The 18424-nt window shown below is 40.1% G+C and overlaps 1 protein-coding gene across 8 annotated transcripts in view; it reads right to left on the bottom strand.

The window, feature by feature from the left end:
- The window catches only part of MEIS2 (Meis homeobox 2), a 202591-nt gene that overhangs the window by 3041 nt on the left and 181126 nt on the right, over positions 1-18424 (bottom strand). For 3 of the 8 annotated variants that reach the window (XM_021695676.2, XM_044918326.1, XM_044918329.1), the window contains exons 10-11: positions 1540-1598; positions 44-133 (exon numbers count right to left, since the gene is read on the bottom strand). In XM_021695676.2, coding sequence (XP_021551351.1) covers positions 44-133; positions 1540-1598 — 149 coding nt within the window. Of the gene's footprint in view, positions 1-39; positions 155-1535; positions 1599-18424 lie in introns of all 8 variants that reach the window. The other 5 variants (XM_021695675.2, XM_044918325.1, XM_044918328.1 and 2 more) reach the window with 2 other exon arrangements.

Here is an 18424-nt window from a genome sequence, read left to right on the forward strand (position 1 = left end):
CACTTCCCCGGGAGAAGCCCAGGGGAGGGACGAGCAAACCTACCTGCAGGCCGGATTCCCATGTGTTGCTGACCATCCAACACAAAGCTCCCCATGGGCTGACCCTCTGGACTATATGCCGCTCCTTGGCTCACTGAAGGATCAAGAAGAAAACCTGATTGTAGTCATTCGAGGACACAGAGGAGAAAGAAGAAAAGATATACCAAACAATCAGCAATTGTTGTCGCTGCAGCACTGAAATGTTCTAGCAACAACGTGGGGGGTGGCGCTTTCACACTGGGGGTGGGGTCTGTCTGTGCTGTTCTATGGAAACCGAGGGAAGGGGGCGAGTAGCTTTAAAAATGGTCTGGAGGAGAGACTGCCCCCGGCCAGTTAACAGGTGGGTCATCCTCTGCAGCCTTTGGTGCTTTCCTTATGCCTCGGTTAGGGGGAAGGAGGACAGGGAGCTTGGGACCAGCCAGAATATAAATACCGCAATGTGCAATTTAGTTAGAAAACTTGGTGATCCTGCCCTCTCTGGGGGCTTAAAAACAGATTTTCACATCAGACCCAAACACTTGGGATTCGAGCACAGTTTTGCAAGGTTAAACAGACCCCACGGAACATTTGCCTTTTTACTCGAACCAAGGAAAATGTAAACATGGTCAATAGACTCTTGCAATTGTTGTAAATTCTTCTCGAACAGGCCCCCTGGCCTCCAGGAGTGGAACAACATTTCGGTGTTAGTGGGAAAATTTTGCCGAAGGAAACGGATTTTCTTACATTCTTTAAAACTGAGGCCACAATTTAAATCTCCACGTTGGACACACTTGTTACTGACAACAGTCATCACCCCCAGGGAAAACAGTGTTTTCCCACAGACCTTATTGCAGGACAGCGAAATGCCTCAGTAAACTAAGGAAATCTCAGAGTGGGATGGGAGAGTTCATGGGCATGGCTCGAAAGCACCACACAATAACTGCCTCAGAGAAACTCAGACACACTGTGAGAAAACCCCACACGTATTTTAGTGGGATGGATGTGAAGCATTTCAAACAAAGTTAATAATCTTCTAATAAAAAATATGCTGTCGATGCAGCACGTCAGGCCCTAATAGAATATTATGAATAGTCAGAGCAAATGAATGGATACAATGAGTTTAACAGGGGATGCTCTACGAGTGAAAGCAACGTGAACACCAAGGAATTGTGGGTAACAAGAAAATGAGAGTGTGCTAATGATTGATGCAGACAAGCAATGAGTAATTCCAGAGCTCACAGTCAAACAAACTGCTTGTGGCACTAATACTCGTGCCCAATTACCAATTCAGAAGGAAAGTAAAAAGCAGTTTCAGGAGAGTCAGGGTGGGAAATCTCCAATTAGCACCAATTAGTGAAGTTGCTTCCTAGAATGGAATTCTGGGGACATTAAAAAAAAAAAAAAATCCTCCCAGGATGCCTGATGGAAGCATTTATTTACCAGGTGGTGAAACTCCTAGAGTATAACTTGATGAGGATTTGTGCCTATGGGACATGAATGGAGATACTAGTTGGAACTTGCCTGCTCGATTTGACTGGTCAATCATGGGCTGTACTATTCTTCTTCTGGCATTAATAAACCTGAAACAGAACAGAGAAGCCCAATCATCTAAGGCGGTTTCGGTGCCCCGGGAGCACTTTCGCACGAACGCTGAGGAGAATACAACATGGTCAAACATCTCCTGAAAATTCTCAATTCTTAAATCCAAAGGCAGTTTTCCCTTTCCAGGGTTCAAAAATAGTTGACTGGATCATCTCCATCACCTCCCAACCCACTCGAGGTTGACCTGTGACAAAGACTCAGGGAAGGTGGGGAGAGTTGGGGGGAGAAAAGGGTTCCCTGAGAAAACGTCTATTAATTTGCCATCGTGTTTCTGCTTCTTGAACAAGCTGGAATCTGGTTAAAGTTCACAGGCTGGAGGATTTTTTCCCCCCCTTTCCCTAAACTCCCCATCATAGGGAGATCTAGCTTCCCCTTTGCAGCTGGTCATAAATGGAGACCAGGCTCTGGCCCTGTGCTTTCACAAGGTATTGTTAGGTCAGCAAAGCCATCAATTAGGCTGTCTGAAGTTTTATCACCAACACAGCAGTAATAAGTGCTGGCCAGAAAGACTTCTGCTCTTCGGCAACTCCCGCAGTTTAAGCCTGTAAAGTTAGGGGTCATTTAGAGGTCAGTGCCAGCTGGGGGCGGCCTTTCCAGTCTAGGCTGGGACACTCAGGGCAGGGATAAGGTAACTGCCAACCATAAACCCAGCCACCTTTCAACCCACTAGAAAGACAGAGCCTCAGGTACACATGGTTGATATTAGAGCCCCAAAAACGTTCTCAAATCAGGTGGTGGCTGAATCACAGGAATGTAAGGAGCAGCAGTTACTTCGTCTAGAAGCCTGGATCTAATTTTGTGGGAAATCCAAAAATAAGTGCCTACTTCGTGTTACTTTAATGTTTAATAATGCCCATCAAATATTCATGTACAAACAGTAAGATGATAAGAAATCTCCTTTATTTCTCCAAATTTAATAAAAACAAAACCATTTTCTACCGTTTGCAAGTTACCCTTGTCCCTGTGCATTTCATGATGCGCATTGCCCGCACATTTGAGCTGATGTACAGGATTCACTTGGCTGTGCATTTTGGTGGGGGGGGGGGGTCACGGAGGGAGGGCAGGATGCCTAGAAGACAGCTAGCGGTTCTTTAAAAACATAAAAATATACCCACTTACAACATTTCCCAGTATTTCTAGTCTCAAATCTTAAGTGCAGGGAGACTTCATGATTAATGAGTCCGCATGGGGCCACAGGCAGGAACTGAAAACCCATTCTTTGAAATTAGCCAGAAAAATTCTAGTGTGTGTTGGCAGCTCTGCGTTCCTAAGGAGTTGAAGTCCCTTCCTAGGAGGACAGCAGCCCACACTTTGGTCGGGCCTCCTGGGAGCACTCTAGTGGGAATACAGTTAGGCCAAAGAATAAGAGCTGCAAGAGCCACCAAAGGTGTCTTTTGCATATGGTGTTTGTTTGCAAAACAATGAACTTCTTTCTTACTTAAGCAAGTATAGCTCAGTGGTCAAAAAATGCTACACCCCCTCAGGTTTGGGGGGGTGCAGTAGGGGGAGAAGTGACAGGCAGTGAGAGGTGAAAACAAAAGGAGAGTTGAAACTGCACATTTATTCCCGCCTGGCACGTAAGCATCACTGAGGACTATCTGACCAGATCACAAGGCGTTCCAGAAGCATGTCTCAAATCGGAAAAGGAATTTATCTACTCTTTCCCCACTGTTTTTACTGGGACCAAGGAGGACTGACCCGTGATTTGCACCCCCAGGAACGCTCTTTATCAGCTCAGGTTAAGACCAACTGGGAGGCTCAGGAGAGCCCGGAGAAACCTTTTCTCTCCTCCTTGAAGTTTCTAAGGGAGGACACACATGGCAGAGGTTTCACCTCTTTTTATGTGCTACTAATCCTAGTTTTGTTTTTTCCTATGGGCCAACTCTTTAGGTAAAACGAATTGCTATTTTTTCCCTTTTTAATTTCACCCTTTTACTCTTTCATTATTTACATCTGGAGGTTGTTCCCTTATTTATGTCTTTCTCTCCAGTTCCCCCAAACACTCCCTTCCTCGCAGAGCTGCAAGGCATCATGGCTCTTAGTTCGCAGCAGGAGAACTCCACACTGTCTTCAAACAAATAATTACGGGGAAGGTTAGAGGTTCACTCAAAGGTCATTTCTTTGGATACTCGTCAGAATGTTTACATTAGTAAAAACAGGGGTCCGCTCAAAAGGTTGTTCAATGGGGGACACACAACAATGCAGGACATTAAAAAAGCATTCTGTGTGCTAGCAGGTCTTTATAGAAGCGCTGAACTTGGAAATGCCACTCCAGTCTTACATTTTCGACTAGTTACCATAGCATGGCCTGGATGTTCACTAGCAGTTATGGCGATGGCCTTTCCGTGCCCAGTTCTACTAAACAAATATGCATAGAAGCCTCTGAAGGTTTTCAACTAGATCCTTTTACAAAGGGTTCGGGGAGAGTCTGCACTTTTGACGTGGGTTCCATTCAGCGTCTCTGAATTTTTGTTCTCAAACAATGTTTTTGATCCATAGGGCTGTATCTTGCCAGATTCATAATTCTACCATATTCTTTCAAATCACACAGAATTTTTAAAACATATGGGCCCCAATTTTTCAGAAATCTCTTAACTTACAAACTCCTGCCAATTGTCAATGCCCCTGATCTTGGGATATCTTTTGTAAATACCATAGATGTTGTTATAAAAATGAACAATTAATGAGTTGACTGTGAGTTAACACTAAAAAAAATGAGATTACCCCACCGTACTGATGATCCACAGGCCTCTCTTGGAAAACATATCAATGTATATAAAATGGAGCCATTTAATTATAGATCTTAAAAAAAATCAAAGTAGGAGTAACTTTTATTTCTTTAGTATTACTAAGATAAAATTTCCAAATGCAGTCTTTCCCCAAATTACATGACATGAAATTTTTTCCACTTCCTCTGATCTATATTTTAAAATGACCTTATTCAGTGCTCAAGCAGTAAACAGAATATCAAGTTTTGATTCTACTTAAAATTTGAAGAGTCTAAGTTGAAAAATCAACCGATCTTCCATCTTTCAAGGTCCAAGCTCCATTCATATGGAAAAATGCAACTCACTGGTTCAAAGACAAAAGACTTGTCTTAAAAAGACTCAAAAGGTTTTTTGGATATTAAATGGGTCTTACAAAATAACATTTTGATGAGTTAAGTGTAAATGAATCAGACACATATGGATTAAGTTATCCTTGAATTTCACACGGGTTTAAAAAATAAGGGGAAAAGAGGGTCTTGGCAAAAACATTTTGGACTTTGCCAAACCCAAAACATTTGAAAAATTGCTGAAGGCATCCAACTAACCAAAATGCAGCAAGCTGCACCCAACTTTAATGAAAACCCCCACAAGTTATTTCCAATTCAAAGACTGTTAAGTTTTTCATCTGTATCTGATATTAAAAATTTTTCTAAGTTTTAATGTCATCCCCAAACTGATTTTGAAGTTGAGGATATATAATATACTTCTTTATTGGTATAAACAATTTAACCTGAAATTACAAAGTCTTTTAGAAATTAAATAGCTCTTAAAAACATCCTGAGATTTGTAAAACTTGTGTGTAAAATGTGCCATATATGATAAATGCCATAAATAAAATGTGCTAGTAAGCTTAGTGCCTTATCCAGATTTCACTTAGCAAAAATTTTCATTAGCCTCATTGTGACTTTTTTTAAGGGCTACAGATAATTCCATTAGTGACTCCTTAGGGAATGAGTACCCTAAAGTGCACTAGTTCCATTGATTTGTATTGAACACAAAGTTAGTATCCAGGCTCACACAAAGACTCTGGAGAGTATCTACTAAGACTATCTACTTTCTCACTAAATTTTACAAAAATAGAAAATGCATTAGTATGTGCGATTCTTAAAAATTATATACTGACTGTTAGCTTAAAAATAACTCAATTATAGAAATAAATTCAATGACTTTCCAAGAATCATGAGGCCTTTCCGAGTCAACTTAGAGATGAAAAAAAGAATACATTAAAAAGAATAAACCCAAGGGAGCAAAACATCATTGAAATCCCACCCTGCTGTCTTGCTGGAGAGACAGCTCCTGGAGACCTCCCCACCCCCAAACCCCACCTCAGGCCCCCCAACAGAAAAGCCAAACTTTTCAGCTTTGCATATTTTTCTGCCACTGAAATCTGACCATCGTGGTTTTTCTTTGAAAGGTTTTTCACTCCAAAGCATATTTCAGATTGATAGAAGTAGGCTTAGGTGTCATTCCTGCTTGTTGGTTGATTTCTTTTCTTTTCTCTCTCCCCCTCCCCCCCCCCCCCCCCCCCCCCCTTTAATTGACTGATAAATCCCTTCTTTCTGGTTCACTAACTTCATGCCACACCTGGTAACAAACTTCTTTAGGCAGCATTCCTTTTGTTAGAAAGTACAGGCCTCTGTGGAGTCACCTGGAAGGCCGCCAGCCCTGAACGCTCTGAGGAGGAACTAGGAATCCCTGCATGGAAGCTTTTCCATGGATTGGTCCGGTCCAGGAAGGGGGTTGAACTGTTGAAGAGGGATCAGATTAACTTGGAAGAGGTGTTAGAGGCCGCTTGGTGACTGGGGACCTGTTGAAAAATGAAAAAGTTCTGCTTCTCCACTTTCCCCAGCCGTGGGACTCCTCAGTGAGGGTGCCCATTCATGAAGCTTGCTACTGGTTGGCCTCGGAAACAAGGAAACCTCAACCCTGACAAATCAGTTCGCAGGCTTCTTCACTGTTTCTCTTAGTTCACACACACAAGAAGCAAGTTTTTTTTTCTCTGTGCCGCGGTTATGGCTAAGAGTGGGATTTTCTCAGTAAGATACATAAAAATGGTTCAGTCGGTGAACTAAGCAGGTTTAATGTCTTTGAACATGTACTCAGGCCCGTGAATGATGGGGTCATGTTGCCAATGTTAAGTTTTTCATTGATGGCCACACAAGGAGTCTTTTCTCACAGACAACTGTGAGCAAAGTAAGGTAAATGAAGGAGATTCATGGGCTGCTCAGAAACACAGTCACAGTTCATAATTTCCCTGAGCTACAGATTAATTTATAATTTGAGAGATACTAGACTTACCTACAACTCCAAAAACACATGAACTAATTACTCATAAATTTGTAATATGAACACATGCTACTAATCTGGAATCACAAACATTTTGTAGCTTTATGAATATGCCCCAAGTAGTGAAAGGCTCACACCGAACACATGAAAGGCTCTGGATGAAATTATAAAGTAGCTAATAATTTAATGACCTTCTACTATATTTTTTTCAATATTCTTTTATCTAATTCTCCCCTAGAGTAACAAGGGCTTACATAGGTTTTTTACTAAAATACCCTACCTTGGGCAAACCCTTCACAAGTATTGTTCCATATTCCAGACTTCTCCATAGAACAAAGTGATGGAGAGCATGGGCTCATATTCTCTGCCCTTTACTTGCTGTGTGACCTTGGGCAAGTCTACTTAAACTTCCAGGCCTCAGTTTCTTTCCTGACTATAATAGGGCAGTGGTTGAACGCAGATTTTTTTTTTTTTTTTTTGAGCCCAGATTGTTTTGAGGATTAAGGGAGATGTCATATGTAAAATCCTTGGCATAGCACCTGACACATAGTAACAGCTCATTAAATGTTAGCTTACACTCAAAATGCACCTATCTAAAGTCCCCTCCTAAAGAGCTCTGTTCTCTCAAAGGTAATAATTAAGACTAGCTGGGTGACTATAAAGCAAATCCATGCTGGTCTGAACAGAGGGTGATAATGTGTTTTACCCTTACAAGTAGCACGTGTCCATGTGGTAGGGTCCAAGACCACAGCTAATGTAAATGTATAATGCCATGGGGGGGGGGGGATTTTAGACACTGGAGTAGGCACCTGGTAAGGCACAGGGTAGTGGGACAAGCTATTTTGGAATCACACTCTCCAAAATGGTTCTTGACACCCCTGCAGGTCTAAGTGTGTTCCACAGACCAGTCACATCAATATCACCTGGAGTTTGTTAGAACTGTAGAAATCTAGTAGTCCCCAGCCTGGCACTACTGAATCTGACTCAGTACTTTAAAGATCTCCAGGTGATCTATGCACATTTAAGTTTGAGAAGTCGGGCTCTAGATCACATACCACAGAAATGATCGAGTGCTCTTCCGAAGAACAGAAACTTGCAAAGATCGTTTTAAGCATGAAACTTAGCTATGAAAATGCACGTATTATTCTCTTAAATTACCTGAGACCTAAACAGTCGTTTGTTGCTCAAGGCAAGTGATAAAAAAACTTATAATAATTTAATTCATTTTTACTCCATCTGTACTTCCTAAAGGAAAATTTTGGCCAATAACATGTTTTTGTGGAAACTGTCCTTCAGGGATGGATAGGAAGAAGATGGTAGAGTTTTCTTTCCTCTTCTTTTTTTTTTTTTACATTTATTTCTTTAGTGTTTGAGATTTGTTTTTGTTTGTTTGTTTGTTTTAGAGAGAGCACGTATGAGCATGTGTGGGTTTGGCATGAGAGGGAGAGAGGGAGGGAGAGAATCTTAAGCAGGCTCCACACCCAACATGGAGCCACACTCAGTCGGACACTTAACTGACTAAGCCACCCAGGTCCCCCTACTGTTTGAGTTTTAATAATAAGCATAATTATTTTTATAATTAAAAAAAAATTTTAAAGGTGATCTGGAGAATTTGGCATCTTATCTGATGAAAGTTTCTATGGCCAATAGTAGAGACTGTTCAACAAAAGTATTTGGGAAATTTTCTTTAAGATAGGAAATTATCTTGTATTTCCTTTATAATACCAAGCAACAATAAACACTCTTCTGTGAGTATAATCAGACCTGATAGCATGTAACAAAACATCCCAGCAGGTTATGATTTTGAAGGACTGTTACTCTTACAGAATGCCATCAGATTATACATATGTGGCTATTTATCAGGTACTATAAAAGTGATCCTTCAAAGCTACTTGAAAGCAAGGGAGGGGAAAACATGTACACTTCCTTAGCTATTCATATCTAGGATCTATCCTCTTAAAGATAAAATACTAAGTCAATAGACATAAGTTGTAGTATATTACCTCATCTTGTACATGATTTATGGCAGATGGAAATCAACAAGAAACTGAATTACTTTGGAAATTTTACTACTGACATTAAAATTCCAGATCTGTATAGCGACACACCTTACGAGGCTTCTGAAAACAACTTTTTGCAGACACAGAACATCTACAGCTTCATTCAATTCTATCAGCATAAAAAGCAGGAGTCATCATTTTCAAATTACCAATTACCCATTACCTGTTCATCTACCTAAACACGAAAGCCTGACTGGGCTTTGAAAAGTCAACCAGTCACTTCATATCAGTTATATACACTTAAGCCAATTCTCATTATGTTCCTAACCATTTACTGATTCACTCTAAGAGGAGAAGATCTCAACAAATCTAGGATCTTTTTAGCCTTCATGATCACCTTTGATTGAAGTATTAATATCTTTATCCTACTTCTCAGTGGAAACTACCTAAGCATTAACTTGCCAGAAATGCACCAAGCTGTTTAGCAATTATGTATTAGATATGTTTGAGGAGATCAAGGTACACTCACATGCCCTCTGCTATGGATATCTCTCTGATTAGCTTGTCATCTGCTCAGAAGAAGATGTAGGCTGATTCTCCCATACAGTCTAGCAGGCCAGCTGTTAGCTGCCTGTCAAGCCCTCAAGTGGACAAGTAGTCCAGGAGCAAAAATGTCACTCCTTTGATCTGGCAAGGAGCAGCTGCTGATTTATAGAGTAGGACTTTGTTCTTCCGTTCTATTTTACTTTCTTTCCTAAGGCAGAACCACAAAATCCAGGAGAAAAAAAAAAAAAAGTGCCGTTCCCAGCAACATCAACAAGCTCTGACAACTGCAACAGGGTTTTTCTTGGCCCTAACAAAGCTCTCAGGCATCTCCTTTGACGCTCACCTTTCCCCCTCCGCTCCCCCCCCACCACCATTTTTTGCAATGCGGTAGTTATTGTTTAATTCAGCTTCTGTAAATGGAATGGACTGTGGCCAGCAAGCCTGGGGCATAAACACACCTGTATGAAAGAAGCCTTATTGTAGCAACCATCTACAAGCAACTTCGCATGAACCACACGTTCCTGAGTTCAGAAAGAATGCTCCATTTTTCCTGACAGCAAATTTTACCCTAAGTGAGTTTCTATTTTTGGAGCCACCAACCTGTGATGACCACATTTGAACTGTTTCGTCTCTAATAGCATTGCACTCTTTAACTCAAAGAGGAAAAAAGGATTAGATTTTTTTTTTTAAATCTGTGAGCAAATATATCCATCAAAAATGTTTATCCCCTGTCAATAATATCATTAAAAGCTGAATTAAACATCCAGAAAGCTTTTAGCAAATGCAATATCAAAGATTCCATAATGTTGATTTCATTACCACTGATTTATACTGACACAGACTTCCTGAGTAACATATAAGGGAAAAAACCAACAACAAAATCTACATAAGCCATATGCGTTTGTCTTGCTAAGAATTAAGCTGGTTTCATACATATGATCCTATTCTTAATGGATAAATCTGTCAGGTCAGAGATGCCCTGTCAACCAAGTGGAACATGAAACAATGTGGCCTTGAGATAAACTGTGAGACATCATCAACCATATTTATAGATGTATAAGTATGTGTGTGCGTGCACACATATATTCACGTACACGCACCCACATGCAAGTGACGATACACTTTGCCAGAGATTAACACCTGGGTAGGTTTTCTGTGCTACTCTGGAGGAAAGGGTGATAAAGATATATATATGAGAAAGAGTTATGAACTCTAGGATATTTAGCCACATAGGTCACATAGGTCAAAGACAGGAATGTTGTGGGTGGGAATGCTGAAAACAAAGGAGAAAAGAACAGTTGCTAAAAAAAATCCTTGCTTCTACTTTGGTTGTGCCACACTCTAGTGTTTGCTCTCTTCTCCCCCTCTCTCACTTTCCAGGGGGAATAGAGATTTTTCTCAACCTCATTTCTTGCTTTGTCCTATGTTGCCCTTTGGTCAGGCAAAAGTTACTAAGCACCCACCTCCTCGATGTTGACAGAATTGTACTGGTAGATGCTTTCGGTGTGTGTGTGTGTTCGTGTGTATCCCAGTAAGACACTGGGTTCCAAAGCGGGGACAATAGCGGGTAGGAAGGGAAAGCAAGGTATAGAGAAGCAGAGATCATGTAAGGCCTATTTTCATTCTTTTTCTATCCTATAAAAATTGGAATGAATTTTTTTTTAAGGTCCACAGCAATCTGTACATGTGTCACGTAAAAATCTTCTACATTCTATACTTAACAAAACACCAGTTTAATGGTAAAATACGACAAGGTTGTATGTAATAAGAAATTACATGTAATACATAAATATATAATTATGTGGCCCTCTCTCTATATATATTTAAAATTTTGAAAATGCAGTTCATACCTTTAAAGATTTTTACTCTTCACACCCACAGAAACTAACTGAAAAGCACAATTTGATAATACCTCATAATTGCAAATCAACACTGTCCACACTCGGTAAGTTAGTGTGAGAGGGTCAATTTTAAAAGTCAGATGGAGGTTAATCACTGAATTCGTGGAGGAGGAAAGCTGAACCAGATGAAAAGAGCAGAGAACACTGGAGAGGAAGGAAATAAGGAAATGGCATGCACTTTCTAGAAACTAAGGCAGATGAGGGCCCATTTTGTGCAAGGGGATTAAATCCACACTGGCTCCTGGTTTTGGAAAAGTTGACTACAGTTAACAGACAAGCTGGTGGAAGTTCTTTCTCCCCACTGCCCCCAATTTTATTGAGATATAATTGACCTGTATCACTGTGTAAGTTTCAGGTATAATGTGTTGGTTTGATAACCATATATATCACAAAAGGATGACCACTGGGGCATTCGCTGACACCTCCATCGTGTCAGGTAATTACCATTTCTCTTTTGTGGTGAGAACATTTAAGGTCTACTTTCTCAGCAACATTCAAGTACACAGTACAGTATTGCTGACCATAGCCACCATGCTGTGCATCAGATCTCCAGAACTTATTCATCTTCCAACTAGAAGTCATACCCTTTGACCAACACCTGCCCATTTCTCCCACACTAGTGAACATTCTCGAGTGACCAACTGAATCCCTGAAATTCCTTAATAGTGGAATGATAACACAAAATATAGTGCTTGAGGAGTTATGCTGATGAGAAGGTAGAAGCTGAGAAGGTAGAAAGGTCTAATCCAAGCAGGAGAGGGAGATAAAGTGAACGCAGATTAAGGTGGTAGAGGTGAAAAGGAAGTAGGGCAGGTTGCGTGGAGGGCTGCTGAGGAATTCAGCAAAGAAGAAATACAAGTAGGAAAGATATTAAGAGCATAAACCCGAGAATGTATCTTTGGTATGGTATGCTGTGCAGTTGATGAAAATTGCAAATTTAGAAGGAATGCCTATTTGTTTTGGTGAGGAGAGGCAAACTCAACCTTCCAAATGTTACCTCTGAGTGGACAGTGGGACTCTCAGGCTGAGAAGCTATGCAGGACACTCAAGACAAAGGACAAAAGAAGAGTGAAGGGTGGAAAGAAACAATTTTACTTCAAAACCCTCTCGTTTCTTCAAAACTCCAAAACTATGTGAGTATTCCAGAGCTGTGTCAACAAGTATAATAAATGGCCTGGCTGCCTCCAAAAACTACTTCCTTTTCATATATCCTCCAGATTTTACAAAGTCTATCTAATAATGGGCTGGCCAAGTCAATTGTCAGTAAGAACCGCTGTGGCCGGGGCCTTCTTTCTATGGGGTCTAGTTTGCTTTGCCTTGTACTCCTGAGATAATCTGTGTGACCAGATGTAGAGACCAATGGTAATAACACACTGGCCACCCTGTGGGCACAAGTTGTGTTCCACTCCATACTTAACAAGGGTAAGCTTAAGTGATAGAATTTACGAGAGCATTTTGAAAACCGGATATAAGAAAATACACATAGGACACTGTATGTTTTTAAGCAATAGCGTAAGACAATCAAGGTTAGGCTTCCTCTAGGTAGTGACAACTAATTTAGAAGAGAATTGATGGGACAAAGTGTTACATTTAAAAGGGACTCCATTAAGTGTGATGGCTTCCAAATTGTGTCCTCCTCTCAAACCATATTTTTCTTTTTAAATGGCCTTTTAAGGTGAAAAATACAGCACTTCACCCAAAATGGTGTGGAAACAAATGGTTCTCAAGTCCCTATTCTTCATCTGAGGCCAAACCACCCCAACGCCAGCAATCTAAAGCCACTTGGTGTTTGGAGGGAAGGTGCTATGCATGTGAATGTGCCCGTGGCTCTTTCATTTGTCTGTAGGGCTCCTTTTTCTAAAGCAGCAGGGGAAACTTCAGAAGACCAGCTTGTCATGCCAGAAGTGTTTGGATGGGCCAGGCTCTTATCCTTCTTTCAGTTCTCCTGCTGGTTTAAAAGAAAGGATGTGGCAGAAGAAGACACATGCAGAAGGTGGCAACATTCTTAGGGCCCTTTATCAATACCACTGCTTTCTTTAAATTGTAGCTTGGTCTCTTGTTTGAGAGGCTGAGATTTTAGCACTTTTAAAGGGAACCATAAGTGAGAAATCTCCTAGGTGTTAAGCTTTGGAGTGGCTTCAACCCAAAATACGAAAAAATGAGATTAAAACACAGAAAGTCAAGTAATATTAAGAGAGATCCAACAAACAAAATATCATAAATATGCATATATGTTTCAGTCTTTCTGTTTAAAGCAAATGCTATTTAACCAGTTTATGTCGGCATCTAGTAGAGGTGCCAAAGGAATAAAAAAATCAAAAATCTGAACAAATTTAAAGTCATTTAAAATAAGCTATAATTCTAACGGCTATATATTTAACAATAATGTTTAAAAATTAATAAAACATATCCCATTGTGTCAAGAAGCAAAAAAAAAATATGTATTTATGAACATGCGACTTAATGTTCTCATGTTTATGATGTTCAAACATCAAAGACCAAATTCCAAATAAAATTTCCTAGCTGCTTTTCTTAATAGCCAATTAAACACCTTGACTTGACAGCCAGGTAGCATTCTCTATCTTCTCCAGAGATGTTGTATGCAGTCTTCCCAATGTGACGGTATTATTACCCACAAAATTTTTAGCATCATCCCGTAATCATAAAAGACATAAAATATATCTTTATAAACCACAAGAGACTCAGCAAACCAGCAGTTATGCCACATCCGCTTTAGTCCTTAAATATTTTAGCTTTAGAGGGTTAGTTAGTGGATTTCCCCCTGCCCTGATTTGCAGAGAAATAAAGACATCAACCTTTGATTCTGACATTCCACACAAAGCTATAATCTCCAATAGACAAAGACACAAACACATTGTACTGCAATCTGAAGGAATTTTAGAGCATATTCATATTTCACATCTATCAGAATTTCCCCTAAAGTGGTTTAATTTAACTATTAGAAATAAAAATGATGGCATTTGAATGATCTCCATTTTCACAATAAAGATAAAGTAACATCATTGTCTATCCAAAAATAATTTAATTTAGAAATTGGTTTAAGTGCCACAGATGCTGACTTTGGAGTCAGGTAATGTACAAATAAACAAAAAGGCAAGTAATAAGTATAAAGTGGGGTGTCTGGCTGGCTCAGTCTGAAGAGCATGGGACTCTTGATCTTGGAGTCATGAATTTGAGCCCCACGTCAAGTGTAGAGATTACTTAAGATAAATAAATAAACTTTAAAAAATAAGTATAAAGTTAATATGCCAACTAACCAGGAACACACTACCCCTTCTGTCTGGGCTGGCATTTCTCCCATGGCCATCTGGTCAACACACACTCCAAAATTCTCTTCAGAGAACATCTCTTTGAGGTAACTTCCCTGATTCCAGTCTGAGTAAGAAGCACTTCCTCAGTCGGTAGCACCTATCTAATATGCGCATCATAGCATTTATTCAATACCATAATCACAAACTTACTTGTCCAGCTTCCCACCAGATAGCCTCAGAGAGCAGGGACCACATCTCAATTCTATATTATTGAGTCAAGAATATAGTACATCCTCAATAAAATGTTTGGTGAACAAATAACTGAGTGTATGAAAATAGGGTTCCTCCACCTTGGAAATAATGCAGAACTGAGAATGTAAGAGCTTGTAGGAATTTTCTTATCCTCATTTTGCAAGGGGCATAGATAGCTGAATCCCTGAGGAGCTAGGATGGGAAAGAACTCTGGCTTCCTGGCTCTGATCTGGTTATCTTTGCATTCAGAAAGAACTAAAGATACAGACTAGAGGCATTAGTTTAAAGGTGTGAATCCATCTGGGCACTAGAGAGGCCAGTCATATCTTCCATGGAGGGTAAAGGAAGAGAAGGACTTGATTTGGCAGAAAGTGAGTATCAGACTTTTCTAGGCTGGGGAACAGATGATATAGTTATACTGGAGCATGATAAGTCTGGTTGACTTGAGAAGAGAGACTAGGCTAAGAGTAATGGGAACTGAGGTCAATGAACTTTTATGGGGTGTGTGTGTATGTGTTGGGACAGGAATAGTGAGTAGGAAATGAAGGAGAAAGATTTGTGAGATTCAGAAAGTAAAGGACAATAGAAAACTTTCTTAAAATAGATTCTTTTTCATTATATTTTTCTAAGGAAGTTTTCCCCAAATTGTGCTCTGAGGGATGTTAGCATCAGTAAGTGTTTCTCCAAAATAGGGGTGGTAGGGCAAATAAATGTAGGGAACAACACTAAGGGGCACAAAATGAATGCTTGGTGTTGCTGCTATGGTTATGCCACAGACTTTAATAGGCTTAAATATATTCTAAGTCTGTAAGAAGGAATGATGATACAAATCAATTTCTAACTTTATTAAGATTTTAGGGGCACTAGGGTTCCAAGGATTTGAAAAAATGAAGATTCTGGTTTTTAACCAAAGTTGTATTTTGAAACAATTCATCAACAATTTATCAAACAATCTATTAAATAGGATTTGTCAATTACCCTATTAAAGGACTTCCATGGTCATATTTTCCCAAGTCAGACTCTAGAGACGGAGAACCATTTCTTGGGTTCTTCTTTTGTATCTTAACTGTTCACAATCCCACCTCCAAAATTACAAAGTCTGACTACTCCATAGGACTTTGGCCCCCAGAATATTGAAAATGGGGTTCAGAAATGGGGCTGGAAAACGTTCTTTAGAACTTTTCTATCTCAAAGACATCTTAATCATTAGACAATTTTAGGCTGGGCTGTTTTCTCTAACCTTTCCCGTTTCCTATTTTCCTCATATTTTCTCAATGACCTATTACAAAAACAACAGCTATTATTTAGTATTTGGCTATAGATGGCTAAAATTTCTGCTTCAGAATGATTCTTAGACACTGAAGATGACTCTCAAGCCTAAGATCATTTTCCTTTCAGCAATCCCATCCGCATCTTTCATTAATCAGAAGGGGGACTGACTGGGCTGTGGCCACCTGACGTTAGCATGCCAGCTACAAGTGCGGGATATTTACGTGTACGAAGGGTGGGAGATGGGGCGGAGAGAAACAGAGACTGGAGGAGGTGGTGGGGGGCGGGAAGAAAGGAGAAGGCCACAGGGAAAGGGAAGCACTGCTTTGGTTAAAGTACATGGACAGACATCAAATGCCCCTCCCTCCCCTCCCTCCACCGACGCTACGCTCTTGTTTACAGAGCGTCGTACAAGTACAAAATCAGCTTTTACTTAGAACTGTGTTAAACATCACCTGCCTGCCCTCTGAACCTTGCTGTCCTGGGATGAGGTCAGCCCGGCGAAGGGCTCCAGTTCCAGAAGCAATCCTGTCATTCAGGCTAACAGCAGTGATTCACTCACAGGAGGCAAAAATGACTCAATTGTTGGGCTTTATTGACTCCAGGGAGCACAGCTACTCTATCATTACCATGGAGTGCAAACACCCTGAGAGCTCTGTTTTGGTCCACTTAAAATTACTATTTGCTGTGAAGGATTGGCAAAGCAATTCTTAAAATGATGGGGGTGAACGTCAGGCGAGCGCCATTATGGGCTTTTCCTTCCGTTTAAGCAGAAGGAAGCAGCAGAGGACTTGTTCGGAGCCTGACCCACTTATTTAACCTTTTGTTCACTTTGCTGTATTAACATATATTAACTGGCAATATAAGCCCCAGGGGGGATAAGAGCCTCATGACCAAATTATGCTTCCATTTTCATGGGTAACCTCTCCTTGGGTGGAAATTAAACCCCAATATAAATACATTTTAGGTCCATACAGAACTGAGGAAGAATGCCAAAAAACAAACGGTGAACAACACTCCTACAAAGACCACAGCAACGATGGAGGGGTCGGGAAAATTATACACTCGAGGAACTATTTGAAAAACCAAATAAATTTAATTAAGTAAGTTACAAAATTATTTTCCCCGTCTCTTATCTACTCCCCTTGGTTAATATCCATGACATCCTGATGTTGCATAATTGCGCTTATGGAATACTGCAGCTCAGAGCCATAATTGAGCTGCCTTTGCACAAAGGCAGCAAAAGTGGTTTCCCTACAGAGTTATCTTCTCAATTATTTATACTTGCAACACTTTCACATAATGGTAGTTTTAAAATCAAACAAACAAAGCAAACTGTACAATAAAGGAAGGAGACAAGAAGGTGCAGGGACCTTTTCCTTTCGTTTTTGAACACCAGAAGGGATAGGCAAGCCACATAAAGTCAACTGAATTTGGTTCCTCAAAGTCTCAGGGGCCTTGCGACCAGACAACATCAAAGCCTCTGAGATTGCCACCTTGGTGAGGGATTAAACAAGCTCTGCCTACCTGCCTTGCTTTTAATCTGTCATATCCACATAGATAAAGGAACACAAACTTTAGTTTTTTTTTCCTTTTACAACTTTGTCTTTGAAAATTCGTACCAAGAAGACTTGACCCCCACCCTCTACTCCTGGGGGGGAAAAAGGTGCTAAAGTGTCAAAATGATGTCAGTGTAAACAGAAAATGGCCCCCAGGCCACCGGGAGGGCCTTGCTAGTTTTTATGATGTTTGTTTCCACTGTCCATACCTCAAAAGCCCAAACACAGAAGGGAAAAAGCTACTTTGTGGTTTATGTTACAGAGGGATACACAAAATAAGACACACTGTATGTTTTAACCTGAAGGTAAAATTTAATGTTATTTCTAATATTTAATTTTGGAATCCCTTTGAAATGAACTGTCTACATCAAGCTCTGACTGACTGACTTTGTTCCTCACACCTAGCTCGATAGCCTGGTCAGAGCAGATGCTCAATAAAAACGTTAGCTAGGTTATTTTTCCAAGTTAATCCATAGGTGTGGTTGAGGAGCTTGTATTTTAAGAAATTAAAAGTGAACATATACTTTGGATCTGCATAAAACCTATATTTTGTTCAAGACTCTCCATTAAACAAGCATAGGTTTCAGCCTTCAGGAGGTGGTTACCATCTTGAAGAGTTATTCCTCATCAAATAATGGCCACTCGTGTATCTGTGACTGAAGATATTCATTAACAATGCCAGTGAAACACAGTTTTAATACCACCTACTAGCCATTTCCAAAGAGCAAAATGTTAAAGCAACTATTTCCTTAAAGTCCTGCAGGGAAAGATTATAAAGGCAAAGCAAATGTGTAATAATTTTAAAAACCTCGAAGTTTGTCTCTTGCAATATGCCTGCATGCACATACACTGAATGCACACACACAGACTCATTTTTCATTAAGGGTACCCTGGGACTTTAAATCTCTCTTGACTTGACACTCAGTTTAAAAACAAAAAACGAAAAACGAA

Source organism: Neomonachus schauinslandi, chromosome 9, assembly GCF_002201575.2.
Source record: "Neomonachus schauinslandi chromosome 9, ASM220157v2, whole genome shotgun sequence".
NCBI classification, from domain to species: Eukaryota; Metazoa; Chordata; class Mammalia; order Carnivora; family Phocidae; genus Neomonachus; species Neomonachus schauinslandi.